Source organism: Gadus morhua, chromosome 13, assembly GCF_902167405.1.
Source record: "Gadus morhua chromosome 13, gadMor3.0, whole genome shotgun sequence".
Lineage (NCBI taxonomy): Eukaryota > Metazoa > Chordata > Actinopteri > Gadiformes > Gadidae > Gadus > Gadus morhua.
The window spans coordinates 25,059,934-25,083,195 of NC_044060.1; the positions used below are offsets into that span (position 1 = coordinate 25,059,934).

Consider the following 23,262-nt stretch of genomic DNA (forward strand, 5'->3'; position numbering starts at 1 on the left):
GTGTGTGTGTGTGTGTGTGTGTGTGTGTGTGTGTGTGTGTGTGTGTGTGTTTGTGTGTGTGTGTGTGTCCTATTGTACCATAGAATTTACTCCCTCACCAATTGCGACATACAACCACAACCGACCCAAACTCTTACAAAGGACTCTTGGAGACATTTTTGACAGATTAAAGCACCAGTTATTATTGTGCTCCTTCAAATGGCATTCAATACCCTGCGCCTGTTGCCAGGGGATGGAATAAGGGTCTGACACAAAGGCTCAGTGTCTAGCAATGCTGCCTCACAGCAGGAAGGTCTCCCAGGGCCCTATCTTGCATCCGGCGCAATTGACTTAATCACTGGCGCATGTGTCGTTGCTAGTTTGCAACTGGCGCAGAGCGTTCTTTTCCCTCCTGCGCCACTCGTCGGTAAATTAAGGAATGATCTTGCGCCCCAAGGGGCAGCTCGGCGAAAGGAGGAGGCGTGTTCTGGCGCAAACGTTCCCTGGTCCTATCTTGCAGTTTCAGAAACCACTTTGACCACAAACCAGGAAATACCTGGTTTAAAGTCAGTGGCGCGTTGTTCAGATGCTATATTATGGGCGCATGCATAATGTTGCTTGTGCACCTCGCGCATACACTTTGCTTCTCTCATCTACCTAGCCACACATTCTTGGTAAATTATTTGGGAAAGAACAGCTGATACAGCAGTAATAAGTTGTGCTTTTAAATCAATGCATCTGCAAACACCGTACAACAAACACATATTTTCTTGACACAGACATCGTGTACATGGCCATAACTTTGAGGATTGATGAGTATTTGATCGTGAGAAAACATTGTTTTACCGCGAGTGAGTGTTAAAAAGAATGAATGAATGCGGGCGAGCGTGTGTGTATGTGTAACGCACACACGCGCACGGGCGCGTGTGTGTGCGTCCATCTGTTTAAACACACCTAAACACGTAACACATAATACAGTCCATGGAAATGTATATTAACGGGGGGGGACATGCATATTAGGAACACAAGTCGATAATGATAATGCATACAATACTGATAAGAAACTATGTTTATAACGTATTGCGTATATCATTAAATAGAACCACAGTTACCGCATATCATATGTCATATCATATACGTTTTCTTTGCCGAAATTTATTTGAGGACTCAGTATTTCTGAAGTTGTGGAAGAAAACCTTAAACCATGTGTGAATTAGGCCATATTATTTGGCCATAAACTGAACCATTAGAAGTTTGAAATTCATGTGCATCTGTCTCATCGGAGACTGCAGACACGCTGTCAAAATATCAACTAATTAGGGCTACGTTTACACGATGATGGTCTGAACAGAAGACGCAAAAGTGGCGTCGTGTATTCACTTTTTATTCTGCGTTTAGACAAGCGTTTTCGGGAGGAAATCTGCTTGCATACGGTGAGGCAAAAGTGTGTGGAATTCGATTGGGTATGCATGCCAGGCGGCTAGGTGGTGCTGTGTTACACTATCACACAACACCGCCATGTCTGAGCGCATGCGTAGAATCTTCCTTCTTCTCTTATCCGTGCCGCAAAAACCAAAAAGATCCCTCTCTGTTCAGTAATTCTATCTGTACATAGCTTGTTAGAGCTGCCAGAGCAGCTTGAAGGTCCGACGCATGGAAATAATCTGACATGTTTGTTTATTTCCTTGTACTGGCACATGTATGTGACGTTAACGCGTACGCGACGTGAGCAGATCTGAGCAGTGTTTTGCGTCTTGGCAGTGTAGACGGAAACGCTACGGCGGAGCGTATTCAACTTTTCCACTCGGGAGGGTGGTTTCAGATTTATGCGTTTTCATGCCCCAAAAACGCCGTCACCGTCTAAACGAAAGGCACTTCCGATAAAATATTTTGTCGTTTTTACCCGCAAGCGTCCTCGTGTAAAGGGGACCTAGGATACTTCAGACCAACCCTTTTTAGATATGCGCCGGGCGCAAGAGTAATTTTTCGCGCCGGGAAACTAGCGACATCGCCGTAGAACCGCCCACAAAAGCTACTTGCGCTTGGCGCTTCTCACTTGCTTTTCAGACCGTTAAAGGAGCATTTCACCGGTGGAGGCATGAATATGTATTGACATTTGGTCCTATATGTAGTCGAATAATAAAATAAAATTCTAATTTGGTGCCGTCTTGACCGAGAAAAGGCAGAAAGTGACTTTTTGGCGCTTGTGGATTGAAGACAATAACTCCCACCATGCACCACGATGCACAGCTTCGCTGGCCACTCCCGCTGATCTAGATCTCCGCCTATCGGACACCTCGCTGTTCCATCTACCAAGCTGATACCGCAAGACTGCTTGAAAATCATTTCACACAACATTTCTAGTGAAGAGTATTAGTTGGTGAAAACGATCCGATTTCGTTTTATGCGGTTCAAGGATATCTCCGTAAAGACAGAGTTTTCGAAACCGCATCGAGCTGTAGAAACGCCGTAGTAAATATTCAAGGCGCTGGTTCTCCACAGAAAAAAGTGGAGCGCATCAAGCCTGCGCGCTGTATACAAACATTCAGTCACGAGGAGATTCAACATTTTAAATTGAGCAGAAATACTTTTTAATGTACAGTTAGTAAATACATTTATCAAGGGGCTTTATTTAAAGCTACAAAAAGAATACAAATAGAATAATAAACAAAAAATTCAACGCAACTCTGACATCCCCCAGCTGGTGGGGGGCTAATGCCATCAAGCGTTTCAGACGTTCACACGAATCCTAACACGAAACTGCATAGGTCCGGATAGATTTGAAACCACCTCCGAGGGTGTTTTCAGAAATGTGCGGTTTCGGGCACCGGATTCGCCGGCTCCGTCTGGACGGTCGGCCGAACGGACAAGACTTACGCGGTTTCACCAAAAAATCGGCTTCGTGTGGACGGGGCCTTAGAAGGCGAACACACGTTCACCAAGACGGGGAGACAGCGCCGGGCGACTTACGCCACTATCTGCTAATGGATCGTGGATGCCTGGGCTGATATATCAGTCTCAACTGTGGTCCAAGCTTTCACGAAGGCAGGAATAATCACTGAACTGCCAGGCAACAGCAGCGACACTGACTCGGATAATGACGAGAGGGAACCGGGCATGTTGGATGCCGTACTCGCCCAACTGTTCAATTCGGACACTGAAGAAGAAGAATTCGAGTGATTCGTGGACGGGGAATGAACTGAAAAAGTGAGCTTTACGTGTTATACATAACTGAAAAATGTTGAGTTATGCACTAACGTTTGAATTAGTGGTATCAGACTGTGTTTCTTTTACGTGTTTACAACTGAACAAGGCTGGGAGATATTGTTAATATGCACATTTGAACATCGTTACCATGGGAGTGAACGGAGTTGTCAGAGCGCTTGATAAAGTTTGACTTTATCTGACTGTTTTGTTGACATTCCCTTTAGCACAGCTCCATCTAGTCGATGCATAACGGAACCCCAGTCAAACGTTTGACTGCAGTATCTTTTATTCTATGCGCCTTATAATCCGGTGCGCCCTATATATGAAAACGGTTCTAAAATAGGCCATTCATTGAAGGTGCGCCTTATAATCCGGTGCGCTTTATAGTGTGGAAAATACGGTAGTCCTCGTTTGTATTTCTTTCGAAATGGTGAACTTTTGCATGGTGCCATCTTCTATGTCAGATCCAGTACCCTCCGCCATTGTACTTCAGTTTTATCAACAGCCTCTGTTAGCTTAGCTTCAGACGCTGTGGATGTTAGTTTCTGCTGGTAAAGTCCCACCCACTGGCACTGCTCTAATAGGTCTGTAGCGTCAGTGGGTCCCACCCCCTATAGAGGGGTGGGACTAGTGGTTGTAGTCTTACGAGAATCCTCCCCTCTTACACTTCCTATTTACTTCTACGCAAAAATCGTCATATTGCGTCATCTTAAACAGGAAGTGTTGGAGATCGATACGGATCTCTCCAGTCTCTCCAGAAAATAAGGGAATGATGCACAACCATTCAAAAATATGAGTGGGTTTCTAATGATACAAAGCTTAATGGAGTGTCCCTTTTAAAATAGGGCCCCTAGAGTTCAAACTGACTAATCCTTTCTGAGTGAGCTCAATGCTCGCTGTTTGAATTGGATGCACAGTGCTCTGGGAAAATATATATTGTATTAATGATTTTTATATTTTATAAATAATAGATGAAATAATAATAATAATAACAATAATAGGATAGTATAATGAATAAAAACCCACTTTGAAGAATGACTAATGTTTAACCAGAAGTTAGAAAGACATAGATCATGTACTTTTATTCTGGCTTCATCCTGGGTCTTGGGTCTTGAGCAAGCCCCCAGGAACAGTGCATACTTCCGCAATCCACCAGTGCTCAGCGGCCAAGCCTGATATTGCAGCTGTTTAAGCGGGCTGTGGACGGGTCCCTCGATTCAAGGGGCCCAGAAGTAGATATCTCCGTTCACTCAAGTGGGGAACAGGAAGGTGTCTCCGCAAAAAAATTCTGGATATCAATCAAAGGCTCATAATTATCTTTATGATATGTACTAAAAAGATTTAAGTTTTCCCTTTTTAAAACGCCACCTCAAGCGTTTTATTAGCCGTTTAATGTTATTATTTTTTGCTGGAGAAGGAGGTGTGGGCAGCTGAAAGGAGTCGTAGTGGAACAAATTTTCTTCGGCCCGGCATTCGAGAGGGCCTAGTGCACTGCTCCGTTAACTTCTCGTGTCTGAGGTTATTCCTTTTACTTAACATGAATGACGTTGATGGTTTTTAGTTACTGTGGTGACTTTTTATCACAAAGTGTTTTATTGATAAAGGGATTTTGTAGACTGGTTCAGCTGCTCCTCATTGACTAACGTTCCTCTGCTTGCGATCATTGCGATTCACCATGTATTGATCCATTTATTCAAAAGATCCAAAGACAAAGAACGGGTGCATTACGGTATAATTTTCATAATATTGTTAATAGCCCAATAAACATTTCAGTTGCGTTAGTATTTCATTTTTCCTTTGCTTGTTTAGCTGTGTGACAGTTAACAATGTTGGTGTATTACAAATATGTATGTGGGTAGGCTACTCCAACCTCGTTGCTGATCGATATGTATCCATTTATTTGTATCTAAATTATTGATTGCATTTTTTATAAATAGTTGGAAGGAATCTTTTTCTTAAGCAAAAACATTGAACTGTATTTTTTTCTAGGCCTACATACATTAACTATGTTGTTAGTGTTATATGGAGCAATCTTTCATATTTATGAAGTAAACTTATAGGCCTACTTCCATGGTCGGTAAACAATGCGACTGCGATCGCTCAGACCTCTCGCTCATGATGCTACAATGCTAACAATGCTAGAAAACAATTAATATTTCTGCATCCGGTACGTCATGAACTAGGACGTGCCTAGGCCCCCATGATGCGGAAGCAAATCTGTCCTTGATGTTGCCCTGCGACATTGAGCAGTTTTCATAGGAATGAATGGGCGCCATTTTGGAATCCGCTGTCCATACTATAATATGCCCATGGTCTTGAGCCTGCACATTGTGGGGACAGAGTGGCTATCCTGTCCACTTAGTGACATCACAAGGAAATGTATTAAGCAGACCCTCCGGGTTTCCCGATGTTGCGATTTGCAACTTCAAAGCAACATCAACCAATCGCAATTTTAACCAACCACCGCAACTTTCCCACAAATTTGACAGTGGCGTCGTCTTGAACTGACGTCGACAAACTACCTTCCACCTTACTTGTGTTTACTACTTCAAGCGATTCAGGCATTCATGCAGCATGTGCACGTCTAACGTTTCACACTTGCCGAGCAAAATAACTGCGAATCATCGCAGAACGGGGTCGGCTTAGCTCAGGAGGTAAAGCAGTTGTCTTGTAACCGAAAGGTTGCTTGTTCAATCCCAAGCTCCGCCTAGCTGAGTGTTGCTGTGTCCCTGAACAAGACATCTAACCCTAACTGCTCCTGATGAGTTGGCTGTCACCTTGCATGGTTGATTCTGCCGTCGGTGTGTCAATGTGTGTATTAAACTATTTGGACAAAAGTGTCTGCTAAATGGCCTAATTGTAAAAGCAATATCCTGGTATTCTACATGAAAGCGGGGGAAAATTATTTTGCACTGCATGCAATATTGTGGTGGAACATAAGCGGAAATCTTCCATTGATAAGCATTTTGCCACTGCGAAACATAACTACAGAATTGCAGGCAGGACGTCAGACAACGATGCAGATCACTCTGACACGGGCTGTTGCATCCAAGTCAATTGCCAGCGCGGAAATAATCAAGGATCAATTATTCATAGGACCATTTCTCAGTGTTTTTGTTCTTTTAATTAATGTTTTATTCGGTAATAACTTAATATTTAACAAATTACTCTGGGAAAATTGCAGTAATAACTAATAACTTAATATTTAACATCAGGAAAATCGCAACTTTTATCGCAACTTTCACTTCCTCTTGCACTGTAATCGCAACAAAAACATTAAAATCAACGCAACTTTCAGCGCAACTTTTTGGAAAAGCTCACGCAACATCAGGCATTCTAGGCTGCAACAATCTCAAAAAATGCCCGCGAAATCCTGGAGGGACTGATTAAGGGAAGCTTTCCGTCCCGAAGGCATTTCGGGCCTTGACGCCTACCTTATTATTGTCATTGATATCGGAGATTTTGGCTAGACAATATGTGCTCATCACCAAATCACTCTTAGTGATGGACAGAGGCCAATGAATGGTTTGAAAGGGTGCACTCAGTGTGATGTAAAAAAGCGTAAGAAAAGGATCACTCACTCGCTCGCGCGTCTGCCTGGACTCACAAGCGTTCCAATCACACAGATTAATTTAGGCTTTAACTCCTTCAACGTCTCTCTCTATGGGGGAGGGGCTAGCACAGGCTTTATGGTGATTACATAATATAAAATGGATGTGTAATCCCAGATTACACACATTCAACGCCCAAAAGATTGAGAAAGCACTTATCAGTCCAAGAGAATGTGTTCACACATGCGCGCACAAGCAGACACACTCATGTAATACTGTACGCACAAAGTGTGTATAAAGATATAGTATCTTTGATCATACATTTACATACGCATGCATTCACGAAAAACATGGTCACAACAGAGGTATACCTGAAATGTATTATTAAATATCAAATATTAAAGGATAGGAAATTGTCTTTCCTTGACATGTACTCACAGTTTCTTCTGTGATGCCATCTAAATGGATTTCCTTACTCTGTCACGTGAAATTATTCATCCAAATCCTTTAACCCCTAACTCCTAGTGGCGCAGTGTGGTGGCAGCGCTGATCCCATCTGCTGATGGTTCAATGTATATCCATTGGGGAACTCTTCAAATGCGAGTCTCGCTTTATTCCACTTGGAAGCCCCGTTTCCTCTCTGCAGGTATCCAATCTGAAACGATGGGGCCCCACGGCAACCGGCTCTTTAGTCCCCGGCATCAGAGCGCTGTAGTTCTATCCTTAAATATCTGACTATGCAAAACATTTCACAATACTTCTTCAAATTAAGATGTTTGCAATGAATCATTTTTTGAAATGTTTTAAATTGTATTTAAATTCACATGCCCACAGCTGCCCTAAATGACATTCTCAGTTTTGATATCTTGGCATTTCTGTGGGCATTCATGATTGTAAAACGTGCCCAACAGGTTACCTCCAGCTACACAGGCCAGCAGGTTAACTTTGCGCTAAACCAAACTATTTCAGTTTCAACAAGAATGAAACCTGGGAGACTTTAACAACAGTGAAACCACATGCTTAGCATTACAGAAAATGTGTCAACCGGACTATCGGGCACCTTAGTCGGCTAAAAACCTGTGTTGGCAACACATTGTTCTCCATCACCTACAGTACAGGTGCCGAAGAAGGTACAACTCCTGAGAATCTGCCCAAATACTGTCTGCTCGGTTTATAGCACATTAGCACATTTTGTTTCATCAGTATTATGTTGGAGGGTTACTTTGATGCTCTAGTTCACTAATCTACTCCCATCAAATCATGGATTATGCCAAGGAGTGATCAGTAAATGGAGGGCTGGACTGCAGGGAATCTGTTTATTTATCATCACTATTGTAGTTTGTCCCCAGAACCTGAAGAAGAATTATCGTTATCATTATCGAGTACAAAGGTCAGTGGTTTAGTGACAAGCACAAACATTAATAAAATATGAAACATATATTAAGCGAGGATAAATATTAAATATTAAATAAAGGGTGGTCGATGCTTTTAGATGACCCCAACACAGAGGTGGGTAGTAACGCATTACATTTACTCCATTACAAATACTTGAGTAACTTTTATGGATAAATTGTAATTTTAGGAGTAGTTTTATTGCAACATACTTTTACTTTTGCTTGAGTATATATTTGAAGAAAGAATGGTACTTTTACGCCGTTCCATTTGGCTAGGTGACGGTCGTTACTTTCTTCTGATCTCTCTGTAACTGATCCTTTCTTGTCTGACCACTTTTGTGTTTTCTTTAACATATCTTTTATTCCCGACCTACAGATAAAATCAATTACTGTCAAAAAACGGTATATCAATAAAGATTCTAATGTACTTTTTAAAAAGGCTATCTCCTTGCTACCACCTCTCAACCCATGTTCTGCTGATGATCTTGTAGAAAACTTTAATTTGAAAATTTTGAAAGTCATAGATGTCATTGCACCTTATAAGGTTAAAACGATTTCTGGAAAGCAAAAGGCACCCTGGAGAAAAGCTGCTTCTGTAACAGCACAGAAAAAAGAAGCCAGAAATCTAGGGGTTATCATGGATTCAGATTTACATTTCAACAGTCACATCAAATCAGTTACAAAATCAGCATATTATCACCTTAAAAATGTAGCAAGACTTAGAGGGCTCATGTCCACCGAAGACTTACAAAAACTTGTACATGCCTTTATCACTAGTAAGCTTGATTACTGCAATGGTCTCCTTACAGGTCTCCCAAAACAAACTCTGAGGAAGCTTCAGCTTGTTCAGAATGCTGCTGCTAGAGTTCTAACAAAGACCAAAAAATGTGAACATATTACACCAATTCTGAAATCGTTGCATTGGCTTCCTGTAGGTCAGAGAATTGATTTGAAATCGTGTTGCTAACCTATAAATCCCTACATGGTTTAGGCACAAAATATTTAACTGATATGCTTCCACTACATAAGCCTTCTAGACCACTAAGATCCTCTGTTAATTATCCCCAGAGTAAACACGAAACATGGGAAAACAGGATTTAGTTACTATGCAACAAATAGCTGGAATAAACACCCAGAGGATTTAAGACTTGCCCCAACTCTGAGCACCTTTAAAACAAGACTGAAGACTTTTATGTTTGCTTTAGCTTTCTGCTAAATCTTAAATGCATTGCACTTTGTAAAAAGCTTTTTTACTTTTGCCTTTATTTTGTATTGCAATACTATAATGCCTTTTTAACTTTCTATTTTACCCATTTCTCTGCATATGTTTTCTTTTACTTATCTATTTTATTTTATTGTATGACAATGTTTATATGTGAGGCACTTTGAGTCTGCCTTGTGTATGAAAAGTGCTATATAAATAAAGTTGCCTTGCTTTGCCTTGCCTTGCCTTTTTTTATATTGTTTTTTTTATTAGATGCAAGATCTATTTCCCTCAGCTCCCTACAGTAAGGTTAAAGTCTAGTTTCATCCAAACTTTACTTTTTACATCTGTTGTTGTTAATACGTCTTTATCCATCATTACTCTCAATGCCAGGGGGATAAGGGATATTTTTAAGCGCAAAGCGTTATTTTCGTTTGTCAAGCAGCACAAATCTGATTTCTGTTTCATTCGAGAGTCACACTAAGTTCCGGATGATGGTAGATTATGGAGATCCCAGTGGGGAAATGATCTGTGGCAGGCTCATGGGTCTGAACATACTGCTGGTGTTGAACTCTAAAATATAATTTTCCAGGGACTATTCTCTGATCTGTCAGTGATACATCAGGTTATTTTATCTTTCAAGTGTTAACCATTGAAAACTTTACTTTGATAATTATTAACATATATGGCTATAATTCTAACCATGAGAACGACATAGTGCTTGAAACATTAGAGAAGCATACACAAAATACCCTTAATAGCTTTCCAAATTCAGGTATAGTATTAGGGGGAGATTTCAACATGATATTAGATCACAACATTGACAGTTGGCCTCCACGTGTTTCCTCTGCACCAAATGTAAACTTACAATTATTTATGCAAAAATGAAACTTGATTGATGTATGGAGGTTTAACAATCCCAACATAACATACGATACTGTAACTGAAGCCGAAGAGCATAGCTGTTTTCTGTTCGTACTTCTATAGAAATGTATACAAATCGAAATATTGCCATCAATCAGCCACTACTTTCTTGAACCCTCTTATCGTCACACCAATATCTCAAGATGAAGGAAATTTTGCGATGACCCTATAATCTTGCGGGAAATCACATTTACAATTGAACATTGTAAAACTAACAAATCTCCTGGAGTTCATACATGGGCGCTCTGCAGTTTTTTTTAGGCTTTTACACAAGATTTAGCTCCCTTTCTACTTGAAGTAATATTAGTGTTGAAAAAGGTTCTTCACCTCCTTCACTGACCCAAGGCTTAATTACTTTAATCCCCAAACCCAAAAAGGATCCACTGTTTATTGATAATTGGCTACCTATTTCATTACTAAACACTGACTAACAAATTTTTTCCTCAATAATTGCAATAAAATTAAAAAATGTTTTAGGCCCTATTATTGATGAAGTCCAATCAGGATTCATGAGAAAAATACCTATCTCAAACAATATTCGGCTTGTCTTAGATATAATTGATTATTCATTTTTATGTCCTGATGATAGCTTTATCTTTTTCTTGGACTTCTTGACACAGTAGAACATAACTGTATATTTCAAACTATTGAGAAATTTGATTTTGGCGATTTCTTTCTGTAAAGCTGTTGGAACAATGTACTCCAAAGGCAATAGCTCTATCAGCTTAAAAAATAGGACTTCGCCGAGATTTGAGCTGCAAAGAGGCATCCGGCAGGGCTGCCCTGCCTCTCCCTACCTATTCATTTTATATACACAACTTCTTTCCAACCATATTAAAAATAGTCCTTTAAAAGGAATTTCAATTGCAAAAAGAGAAGTGATCCTCACCCAACTAGAAGATGATACTACATTATTTCTAAAAAATACCAGCCAAGTGCCAATTGCTATTAAAACAATAGAATTGTTTTCCGCAGCTTCTCGACTCTGCTTAAATCTGAAGAAGAGTGAACTTCTTTTCCTTGAAGAAAGCGACAGCTCCCAGGTTTGTAACATACCAATCAAAGATAAGATTACTTATCTAGGGATTCATATAATGAAAAATGAGGAGAGATGCTGCGTAAACTTTAATTTGATTAGTGATAAGACAAAGAAAAAGCTTAATCAATGGCTGCAGAGAGATTTATCCTTGAAAGGACGAGTTTTGTTGACAAAGGCAGAAAGTTTATCTCATCTTACATATGCAGCTATCCCCTTGTTTGTCAACAAAAAACTCTGTAACTCAATTGATAAATTACTTTTCAATTTCATTTGGTAATACAAGACGCATTATGTGAAAAAATCTATTATTATGAACACCTTTGAACGCGGTGGTCTAAATTTTCTTGATTTTACAACTCTTAATAATACTTTTAAAATAAATTGGATAAAGCATTTTCAAAAAAATCCCACATCTACATGGAATTTTATACCTAACTATATTTTCTCTAAGGTTGGAGGTCAAGTATTTTTTCTTTGGTGTGATTATAAAATAGAAAAATTCCCTTAATTGTATCCAAATTCCACAGCAAATGCTCTTAGTATGGTCGTTAATCCACAAACATAATTTCTCCCCACATAGGTGCTTCATCTGGAATAATCGATTTATTAAATTCAAGAATAAATCTTTGATTCATAAAACTTGGATCAATAGTATTATAATACAAGTATCCCAATTAGTAAATGATAACGGAACTTTGCTGAATAATTCTGAATTTTCACACTTTTCCAATCACCCCAAAAGAGTTTGCTATTGTTATGGATGCCATCCCATCAGGGGGGTATACCACGAACCTCGCTGAACATCCCCAGGCTTTCTTGGGAAAACCTGGCTCGACAGAGCCGCAACTCGCAATCAGAGTTAAATGGTACCACAACGCTCACTTTAGATTCAATTAGTTGAACCAGGTTTTTCGCTTTAGGTTCAATGCACGTTTATCGCGTCATTTGACTCACCCTTATGCAAAATAAATCGAGCGAGAGCGGTGTATTTCATCCAAGGCGAGCAGTGTATTATTATGAACTCCTACGAGGAATTCAAAGTTCAAATCACAGCCAAGGGGAACATGGTTGCCCATAATATGGCTAGGGTGGCGTGCTGGCAAAAAATAGCCAACCGTGTTAATTCATAAGTGAAAAGATTCTGCATATTGTCTAAAAAATATGATGGATCATCATGCCTTTTACCCCCATAGATGTGGTGCCAGCCCGCTCCTACGAACATGGGGCCAAGTCAAAAATAAATATATAAAAATATTATTCAATGTGGTAAGTTGTCCAGTACCACGTTGAATCCATTTGAATAAATTCAGGTGAATATAGCCTATGATTTGGTTTTACGACTATGGAGGTGATTTTTCTCACAGCTATAATATGAATTTGAACATAAAAAATGCCTAGGCCTAATTGTGTCACTGACATAGCGGTTATATAAGGGATAATGGACAACATGGCACTTGACTATAGGTTAATGTACGTTGAACGTGCGGGGCCCCCTTCGAACTTCAAACACAGACACACCGCAGCACTAGCCGCGTTTACATGGCACATCTGACCCGCATAGATTTCTATGCGGAATAGATCTGTTCCTAAAATGTGATCCGAATGTACTGTATACATGGCAGTAACAAAAGTGTCCGTTATGTCTCTCGCGCACACCTGACACATCTCTGGACCGGCGGCGACATAATGGACGTCTTATCACTATTTGGCATTGTGAATTTGATTTCAATGTAAGCACAGCAGGAGAGAGCTTTTCTCTGCCTGCTGCACAGCTATGTCCGATCTAAATATTTACCCCACCTCCGCAGCAAACAAGAGGAATTTGAATGCGAGTCCGCAGCCAAGACTGGTGGGAGAGAGTGGTCTCTCTAAGTTAAGAAGTATTTTAACGTTCAGCCTGCAAAAGTACTAGTAGTAGCCTACTCATTTACAGTTATCTCGGACGCGCGCGGACACTACGATACGCGAACAAGTCATTAATAAACACCCATGTCCCGTCGCTTAGCAACCGGACACGCTTACCGGACTACTTACGAACAAAGACGTGAATCAGGCAATAAATCCACTTTCCTTGACAGCGGTCAAGTTCGGTGTGCATAAAAGTACAGACGGAGCTCAGTGGACCAATTGCAAACTACTGCAGCTGCTCTAAGTTAAACCCCAATCTATTCGGAATAAGTGTATACATGTCGATTAAAACGGACTACACCACCTCTTCTATTCGGCATATAATTCTATGCCGAACAGATAATTGTATTCCGAATGAGGCGTAGGCCTTATATATGATCATTTTCTATTCCTATTTACTATTCCTATTTACATGGACAGATGTGTCCATGTAAACGCGGCTAGTAAGTGCACTGCTTCTTTGTGTAGCATTGACTACATACGGTCCAACCAGGACAATCAAATAACGAACACCCTCTGATGAGAATCTGTATCTCTCATAAAGAATATCGTCAGACAATGCCAAGGGATCGGTTCTGTCCCGAAAAATCCTCTGTCTCCGGAGAGACGCCTGTACGATAAGTGCGCCGAGGTCCACGGGAACACCCACAAATGGTGACTCCATTGTCGGAGGAGGGGCTAGGAAGCTGCGCACGCCGATATAAGTAGCTGATCTCCGGGTAGACTTATGCTGCGTTTTAATATCCATCCGTCTCGGAGGTCCGAGGACGTTGCCTAGCGACACTCACAAACACGCCCCTTTTCCTCGGACGGCGAACTCGCCATCTCGGTTGAACTCAGTGGTGACCGAGCAAAACTCTGAGACAGAATTCAAGATGGCTGAGCCCATTGTGACTTGACGTATGAACTGTTTTCATTGTGCTTGGACCACTTTGGTGGTTTAAATGGCAATTTCAATCACTCGTATTACTGCAATACCTTACTGCGTCCGTATCTATGCCTATGCTACCGCGACAACAGCTTTCCGGGTGGCGTCCATGTTTTCCTCCAACGACCGAGCGAAATAATAAAACGCTTGAAGTGTGGGCGTGGCATCAGATCTGAGATCCGAGTCGGTTCACAGGAAATACTCGAACGCAGCATTAGGCGCCGTCCACATGAAGCCGATTTCATGGCGAAACCGCAAAGGTCTTGTACGGTTCGGCCTTCCGTCCACACGAAGCCGGCGAATCCGCTGACCGAAACCGTAAACTTCTGAAACCACCCTTGGAGGTGGTTTCAAATCTACCCGGTTTCGTTTTGGATTCGTGTGGACGCCTGAAACCGACTGAAACCGTAAACCATGACGTCATCGCCCCACCCCTCGACCCTCTAGCCAATGACTGTTAAGTCCGCGGAGTCTCAGAACTCACAACAACAAAGATGATGGCGGACTACAGGCTTGTAATCTTTAGGCAGCAGATCATGTCCCTTGTTGGGTTGCTAAGCCATTATTTATTGAGACTGTTGACTGACTCTTTGTTTGTGTTGTTAGTGGTTCGGGGGGCAGCCTTTATGCACATGCTCGCCTCTTCTTCTTCTTATTAAATTTTCTTCTGTAGCAGATTTCTGTAGCAGAAGCAGTGCCCCTTATGGGCCTGGCATGTGTACTACAGCGTTTCTACAGATCTACCCGGTTTCGCCTGACTCCGTCTTTACGGAGATACACCCCGAAACCGGATAGATCGACACCGGAACGGTTTCACCCGTTTCGGCTTCGTTTGGACGGGGCCTAAGCTGAAAAGCTGCTCCCGATCAGGTTTGGTTGCGAGCATAAGTCACCATGGTGATACAGCAATGCTTAAAGAGATCGACATTCGTGGTACAGCTAACCCAGGCTTTTAGCTCAACATACCTCGCTAACCCTCTAATCGAGCTTCGTAGTAAAGGCCCCTGGTATTTTAACTCTCTTGAGAGGGACTGGAAAACCAGACTGTTTACCAGCTTTGGACCCTAAGTTGATCTCAGTTGGTAATGTAGGCCTATGTTTCACTACCACAATGAGGAATAATAATCGTAACATTCCCTCTTTATTCCAGAGAGATCTCAATCTTTAAGCGTGACATATGTGTTAACTGTTCTTTATGTGTAATATGTGCACCTGTTCTGCCAATGTCCCTACACCACCACTTTCTGGAAAGATCTATCCCGATACATTACTGATAAACTTGTCTCTGATTTGTCTTTGTTGTGGGAAGATGTACTGTTTGGTTTCCATGACAACAAAAGTAAAAAACTGAATGAAATATACCGGATTAATTTGTTGATCATTTTAGGGAAATATATTCACAAAGCCAAATTAAGTAACTCTAAACCTTCTTTTATTGCTTTTGGTAGGGAAATAAGAAAGCTGCTAAATCCATTCGGTTATGCTCTATTTTTAAAGTATTTATTTGAAACTCCCCCTGGCTTTGCTCTTGATCAATGTATTTTCTGCATTACTGACTGTTTGCTTGTTCTTGTTTGTATTGTAAAGATTTAATAAAGATTTATAAAAATAAATAATAATAATAAATAAATTCTCTCTCTGAGGGACGTCTTCCGCCAACATTTCTATCACGTGACTATTTTAACCAATAAAAACCTGACTAAATGATCTTGCCAATCAAATGCAGCCACTTGAGTCACATGACAAGTGTTGCATGTGGCTCAACAGTGTCGCACACTTTTTTAATGGCTCCTGTTCTGAGCTAATGTTGTGGCCGTGGCCATACCGTGCTATATTCACAGGAGCAGAACACGCAGATTTTAGCTACTATCCGAGCCACCACAGCCTCAGCGCTGCCCGCTGCCCTCTTCCGAGAGCTTCTGGAGGTGCACACAGCCTTTGGCCGTGATAATATATATTATATCATAAAAATATCTATGTATAATATGATATTATTTAGATATAGAGCTCCAGGACTCTTCTAGAATATTTACATAACACGGCCAAAAGCTGTGTGCGCCTCGCCATTGCGATACATCCACTGTAAACACGAGGCCATTAGACTATTGCTGCAAGCGGCTCAGGGCCACACCCCCACCCTCCACATTGACCCGCCTCTAAAAAATGGCATGTTTGAGGGAAGCTCATTGTAGGACTGGCTCATAGTGGCTGTAATTCTGCACCACGGCTGAATTTCTTGAACGTCTTCAAATGTATTAAGGGCCCACTAGCACCTATATATAAGCATCCATAGAGTAGCAAACCATGGGACCTTTAAGATGCATATCTTTTGTCTTGTGCTTTTTCTAGTGTGTAAATTCAGCTTCAATTCAGTTTCAATTCAGTTAAATCCACTCAAACTCATAGCTTTAACCAAAGGACAACCAGAGTGCCATGCGCTATTGATGCACCCTGTTGCATTAAATAAAAAAGGGATTGGGTGAGTTACCAAACCAAGTGAACCACATTTGGTGTGGCTGGCCCATTATAACTAAACATTTCAATGTAGGAATAATTCATAATACATTTCCTCACCCATCACTCATCCTACCACCCTCTTTGATAAAAAAATTGAATAGCAATCATGGGGGAAATACGGCCTATTAGCATAATGTCACTGCTTACGTTCGCACAATGTCTGTGTTAGTTACGTGCAGACTGCCTAGCCACCCAACAGTTCTAGCGAATTGTCTTGAAAGCATTCAGCCTTCCACGCTAATTACTGGAGTCCTGCTGAGAAACAATGATGGGGATTTTATTAGAATTTGATCAGTGACGAGTCTATACCAGGACTGAAAAGCTCCACCTAATTAGTTTCAAAGTTCATGTTGTACCTAGCCTGACATTGCTAGGTCTATACAACATTGACTGATTCTCAAATGCGTATTAGTCCGGTACCGCTAACTGATTTTCAAGGGCAACTATCAACGGGCAAATGAAACAACAGGCCTTCCAAAACAAAATCTTGTTTTAGGGTAAATGATAGTGAACGTTGGTTAAAGCATTTGGGAAAGAAGAGCTAAATATCTGGGGATCATTTTTGATAAAAAATGATTGGGAATTTATTATATCCATAAAGGTCCAACGTCTTTTTTTTCTTGAGGAAAATGTGCTCTTTTTACATTAAATTTAATCAGTTTTAACTTTTTGCATTGTGGCTTTGTTTGGTAACACGCCAACAAGAACAGATTTGGAAGGCTAGGAAGGTGGCAAGCAAAATATAGGGTGGGCGTCAGTAGTAGCCTTGATAAAAGCTACTACTATTCTTAATGATACTATACTAAATGAGTTGGAGCTGTTCCCGCAGGTCGTAGTTTGAAGGCACCTGCTTGAGCAAGCGTTAGGTGCTTCCCTTTGTCTCCACTGCCATCGGCTTATTGGACTGTAAACAACGCTAATCTGCTTCTGCCACATTGTTATCCAGTCTGTTTCATCTACCTTTGTCTTTCATTGTCGTTTTATTTTTGTTGTTGTGTTCTATATTTTGACCCTGCCGATAAAACTGTGACAATAAAGAGCTTCATTACCAGAACAGATGAACCTATAGCTCACATATGTGTATATGTATGGTCTTTCACTGGTTCCTTCTGGTTTTCATTAGAATGGGAGCTCTGTCTGTAGGGAGACAGGATGGGACCTAATAGGAGACCAACACTGAGCACCAACAGGGTATGAGGAGTGGGGGCAGTTTGGCTCCTTTCATCTGAGCCCTCAAAATGCTGCGATAAAGAGACAACAAGCAGACAGACGGCCTGTGACTGTGTCCATGGTCTCACCTGGGCCCACTCACTCCCTCAGGCCCGATTAGAAGAATACTACAAGGTAAATAAATGTCCAAACAGAGAGACAAACATGAACACAGTTTGTCCCTGCATCTTAAGTCGTATTGTAAGCTGGACTTCACTCTAGGTCACATATCTCTTTTTGACCCGAGGGTAACACTGGACACTGTAACATTTATATCTGGGCACCAAACTGAAAATTACTTCTCACAAAAAAGATTGACCATGTTTGGCATGAGGAGATTAAGACCAATATCAACAACTTCTTGAATCTCCCCCACAGAGAATAAAATGGACAGTTCTGTTGTGAGATCACCTAGAAAGCTCTGCTTACCTTTGTAAGAATCTGACAAACAAGATGAAACATTCTTATAAATCAATTACTGAAGTAACTTAAGCCTCATTCCCACAAAGTTCCCAGTCAATTACTGTGATAACCTTTCCGGACCACTGGTGATTTCAAATATTGTGTCTTGCACCCTTTCAGACAGGGCAGACAAAGTTACTGCTTTCATTCGCAACACAGCCATAGGCAGAGATCTGGAAACGTTAATAGGTCTTGATCAGGCCAATTGGTGATGCAGATTCCCAAGGATTTCAATCCCTGTTTCCCGTCTACACTTTTATAGTGTACATATGAAACGGCTTTTGAAACGGCTTGTAATGGCTAATCACACTCACAACTGGTGCTAAAATAGGGGTACTTTAAATAATAATTACATTTCTCAACCTAAGAAAATAATACAGGTGTTGGTTGCCGATCATCCAGTAGCAAGCAGTCCACCAAGAGCCTGCAGTAAAGAGTAAAGAGTCTACTCATAAACATTTCACAAAATATAAACTGTTGACCCACAAGTAAAAAAAAAAAAAAAGCATTATAAAGAGCATAAATCAGAATATGTACCGTATTCAACGCCGATTAGACCGTTTTATTTATCCTGTTTGGAATGTGCCAGGAATAAAACGGGATAAATCAAGTAGCAAGTAGCAAGTCAAGAAAGCTGCAGTAAGTGGTTAAGTATAAGACCATAATAATATTTAATTAGAAAGAAAAATAAATCAGAATATGTACCGTATTCAACGCCGATTAGACCGTTTTATTTATCCTGTTTGGAATGTGCCAGGAATAAAACGGGATAAATCAAGTAGCAAGTAGCAAGTCAAGAAAGCTGCAGTAAGTGGTTAAGTATAAGACCATAATAATATTTAATTAGAAAGACAGTGCAACATTGGTGAAGCCTTTGTTATCTTGATGAAGTCACACCAGAACCTTGCTCATCCTTTCGCAGCAGATAAAAGGAAAGGCAAGTTGCAGGATAAAACACATCCAGTAAGACACGTGTTGGTGCAGGTGACTGTTAAAGAGGAGCGATGTAGTGTGTGTAGTGTGTAATGTTTATTTACTGTTCTGCGACATCCTTGACTTCAAATTATCTTTTAATTATAAAAACATCATCTACGTAATTCATGGCAAAATTCAAACTAGAAATTAAAATTATTGACTACGGTAGGTATTTATCTGAAGTTAGCTTACAAGGGTACAGCAGAAGGGCAAGGACGCAGGCTCTCTTGTCTGAATGTTCACATATGCATCACCAGATGAGACATGTTGCCGATTTGACCACTTAGCTGATAATACGCATTGTACATTGAAACATCATTAAAGTTATGGGACAGGCCGGAAGTAGGACACAAGTAGAATAGAAAGGGGACCGGAATCACTTTCAAATACCGATTTGTTATTGGTGCAGCGTGAAAGTGGATGTATATAAAATAATAAAATTGGAATATGTTGATATTGTTTGATAACTTAATGTCTGTCCGGCATGAAGACATAGGATTTTGGAAAGGTTTCCAAAGGAGACCAAGATAGAAATAGATCTGACTCTCTTATGTTCAACAGGTGAAAGATTGTCTGGATTATTTGCACCACTCATCCGTTATCTGAACACATAAGAAAATATGTGCAAAGGATGGGTTTGAACGTTGGCAGGCCACATGCTCCGTGTTACAGGGCAGCACACCCACTGCCAAGTGGCAGATGTTTGACGACACATATTAACCTGATTCCAACTAATGTGTTACACTTGCATTAGATGCCTTCTTCTATGTATCTTCATTCCTTTACTTTCTCTCAACTACACCAACTGCCCTCTTTCTAAGCCTTAATATGGGTCTCACTAGCGTGTTTGCACCTCAGTCTCAGTTGCATCACATGTGGAAACCACCTCAATGACTCTAGGTCTGACTGGTAGGGGTTGGAACTAAACAAAGAAATGTAATCTTTCAAACATTATGCTTTCAACAGCTCACTCACTTACTACAAATGGGATTAACCTGTACTTTTTAACATATACAATCTGAATTCACTTATAAATTAATTGATTTCAAATGTAGATTCTGGTGTGACTTTATTCGATGCATTAGTTTTAAGCATTTAAAATCGAAATGTAGACACTCCCATCCTCAGGGACACCAGTTTACTGTATGGTGGTTTTCATCACCAAGCCTCTCCAGGGCAATCCTAAAGCCCCTTGGAGCTCAGAGGTACACATAACAATCAAAAACATTTCCAGAAGCCCTGGAATTGTATTATTTCCATATAGTCCACAATCTGGCATCAACATAAAAAAAAAAAAAAAAAATTGCAACATGGGCTTACAAATTATAATTACATATGTCCAATCTTAAAACACCACTTTCAGAAACTCATTCAAAAACATATTTGCACTGTGAGAAATGTAAAAAACAAAAATGAGAATGTTGCAACCATCCACATCAATATCTTTGAGACATGTGAAGGCGATGCATACAGGCCACTTGCAACAATATTTTAAACATTTTCTCGTCTATTACTCACGACATAGGTTTAAAACTATGAATTGATCCCATTTCAGAACACTGCTTTCAGCAACTCATTCAAACATATTTGCATTGGGAGCAAATGCCCAAAACAGAATAAAGTGCAAAGGGTTGCCCACCCCTGAGATAGAGTAAGGTCTGAAGATCATTCAATATCTTTGAGTTTGATATCCAAAAGAGAGCAACGGTCTCTCTTTCTGATCAGTCCACTGCCTGCGTTTTTTAAATATTTTTTCCTGGAATATCAGTCATATCATATAGGTTAGCTTTAAAAAACTTGCCTTCACATATACAATGCATATAAACTACCAATAGAAGTAAGCGGTAAATAGAAACAAGGGAGCAATGTTATCAAACTTGGAGCAAAGCCTCTCCAACTTTTCTTCTCGCAGACAAAATGGCCACCAAATATGACCACCTAGGATATATAAATAAAGTAACCCATCTGGGCTGGCCAATTAATTAAGCCAGAGGTAGATTGAAATCTCCAATGTTTGTTCACCTTCATCTGTCAACAGTAGCATCTAGATCAAGATGACGTCTCAGACTGAGACTTGAACAAGGACAACCATGTCATTAACATTTGGCATACAGATGTATTGTCAGTTATAACATATATATTTTTTATTATATCATTGATATAATGATGTAATCAATAAACCAATGGGCCATGTATTGCCGTTTAAGGTGTTTCTGTGTGTGTGTGTGTGTGTGTGTGTGTGTGTGTGTGTGTGTGTGTGTGTGTGTGTGTGTGTGTGTGTGTGTGTGTGTGTGTGTGTGTGTGTGTGTGTGTGTGTGTGTGTGGCCACGTTTCAAACAGGTTGGATAGAAATGCATAGAAATTGGACAGATGCTTTATGCCCAAATCACCCCTCTCTCTTCCTCTCCCTCTCCCTCTCCCTCTCCCTCTCTCTCTCGCTCTCTCTCTCTTTTATTTGGTCAAATGACGAGCGCGTGTATTCCACAATGACGCATCCTTATACCAATTGTGATTCAAACAAGCCTATGACTTGTTTGTGTTACTACAGTGTATACTTCTAAGATACTTCCGGGTTCGTTAAGGAATAATAACGACTTTGCAACTTCCCCATGTTGTATTTTACTACAGTTTTGTCAGTTCTGAAACAGATAAATTGATTCAATAGTATTATTCAGAGCTTCCTGAGCCCTGCAGCCTCCCCGTGCAGCCGGCTGTGGTCTGCTTCACATTATTACCTTCTGCTGCCTCCTGGCCATGTCGGTCGGCTGCTTGGCGTTGAACGGATAAGCGATGCAGCGCATAACGAATACGTAGAGCTGGAGTCTCTTCTTCCTTTCCTCCTCCTCCCTCTGCATCTTCTCCTGCAGGTCCTCCTTCTCTTTGTCGCCGCTGGAAGGGCTGGGGCTGGAGGGGCGGCCGCCGCTGCCCCCTCGACCCGGAGGCTGCAGCCCGGCGCAGGGCTCGGGGGCTCGGCTGGGAGATGGCCGGGGCGCCGCTCCGTTCTTCGGGGCTGTCACTTCTTTGTGATCCACTTCCACCACCTCGTCCCCTTCCTCTTCGCTAGAAGACGGGTCCAACATGTTGCTGCTGGAGGATACAATACGTTATAAAGGAAGAGAACACAACGAACTCGCTGTGTTGCTTGTTGCTCTGGCAACGACTGCAAAGAATAAAAGTAAAACAAAAAATATCGAACAATACACGGCGCCAACCTGTCGATGCGACGGGACCCGTCAGAATATGAAATATGAAATCTAAACTCGTGCGCGCGGAGGATGGACGCGCTGCGGGGGGATGCTGAGGCTACAGTTGGTTCCACGAACCCTCGAGCCCGACGCGCTCACTCCCCGGTGGTGGGGATCTGCTGCCCAGAGGTCTGAGGGGGAGGGGTGTATCCAGCACGGACCCAATGGCTGTTCGTTCTCCTGGAAATCCTCCTCCTCAGCGGATGTTGTCAATGGATGTTGAAAAAGAAAAACTCAGTGAAAAATAGCCGATGGCAGAGCGGTGGTCTCCGAGCCGCTCCGGGAGCTGGCCGTGGTTCTGAGGGAGGAGGTTCTGAGAGAAAGAGGACTCTGAGGGAGGAAGATTCTGAGAGGAGGAGGACTCTGAGAGGAGGACTCTGAGGGAGCAAGACTCTGAGAGGTGGAGGACTCTGAGAAGAGGAATCTGAGAGGAGGAGGACTCTAAGGGGAGGAGGACTCTGAGAGGAGGAGGACTCTGAGAGGAGGAGGACTCTGAGAGGAGGAGAACTCTGAGAGGAGGACTCGGGGAGGAGGAGGCCTCTGAGAGGAGGAGGACTCTGAGAGGAGGAGGACTCTGAGAGGAGGACTCTGAGAGGAGGAGGACACTGAGAGGAGGAGGACTCTGAGAGGAGGAGGACTCTGAGCGGAGGACTCTAAGGGGAGGAGGACTCTGAGAGGAGGAGGACTCTGAGAGGAGGACTCTGAGAGGAGGAGGACTCT

The 23,262-nt window shown here is 41.5% G+C and overlaps 1 protein-coding gene across 16 annotated transcripts in view; it reads right to left on the reverse strand.

Annotated features, from left to right (window-relative positions):
* The window catches only part of cadpsa (Ca2+-dependent activator protein for secretion a), a 173,731-nt gene extending 150,834 nt beyond the window's left edge, over positions 1-22,897 (reverse strand). For 9 of the 16 annotated variants that reach the window (XM_030375220.1, XM_030375229.1, XM_030375228.1 and 6 more), the window contains exon 1: positions 22,033-22,897. In XM_030375220.1, the coding sequence (XP_030231080.1) occupies positions 22,033-22,377 (345 nt within the window). In that variant the 5' untranslated portion in view covers positions 22,378-22,897. The remainder of the gene's footprint in view (positions 1-22,032) is intronic. The other 7 variants (XM_030375236.1, XM_030375234.1, XM_030375235.1 and 4 more) reach the window with 1 other exon arrangement.
* Positions 22,898-23,262: the final 365 nt, after the last annotated feature.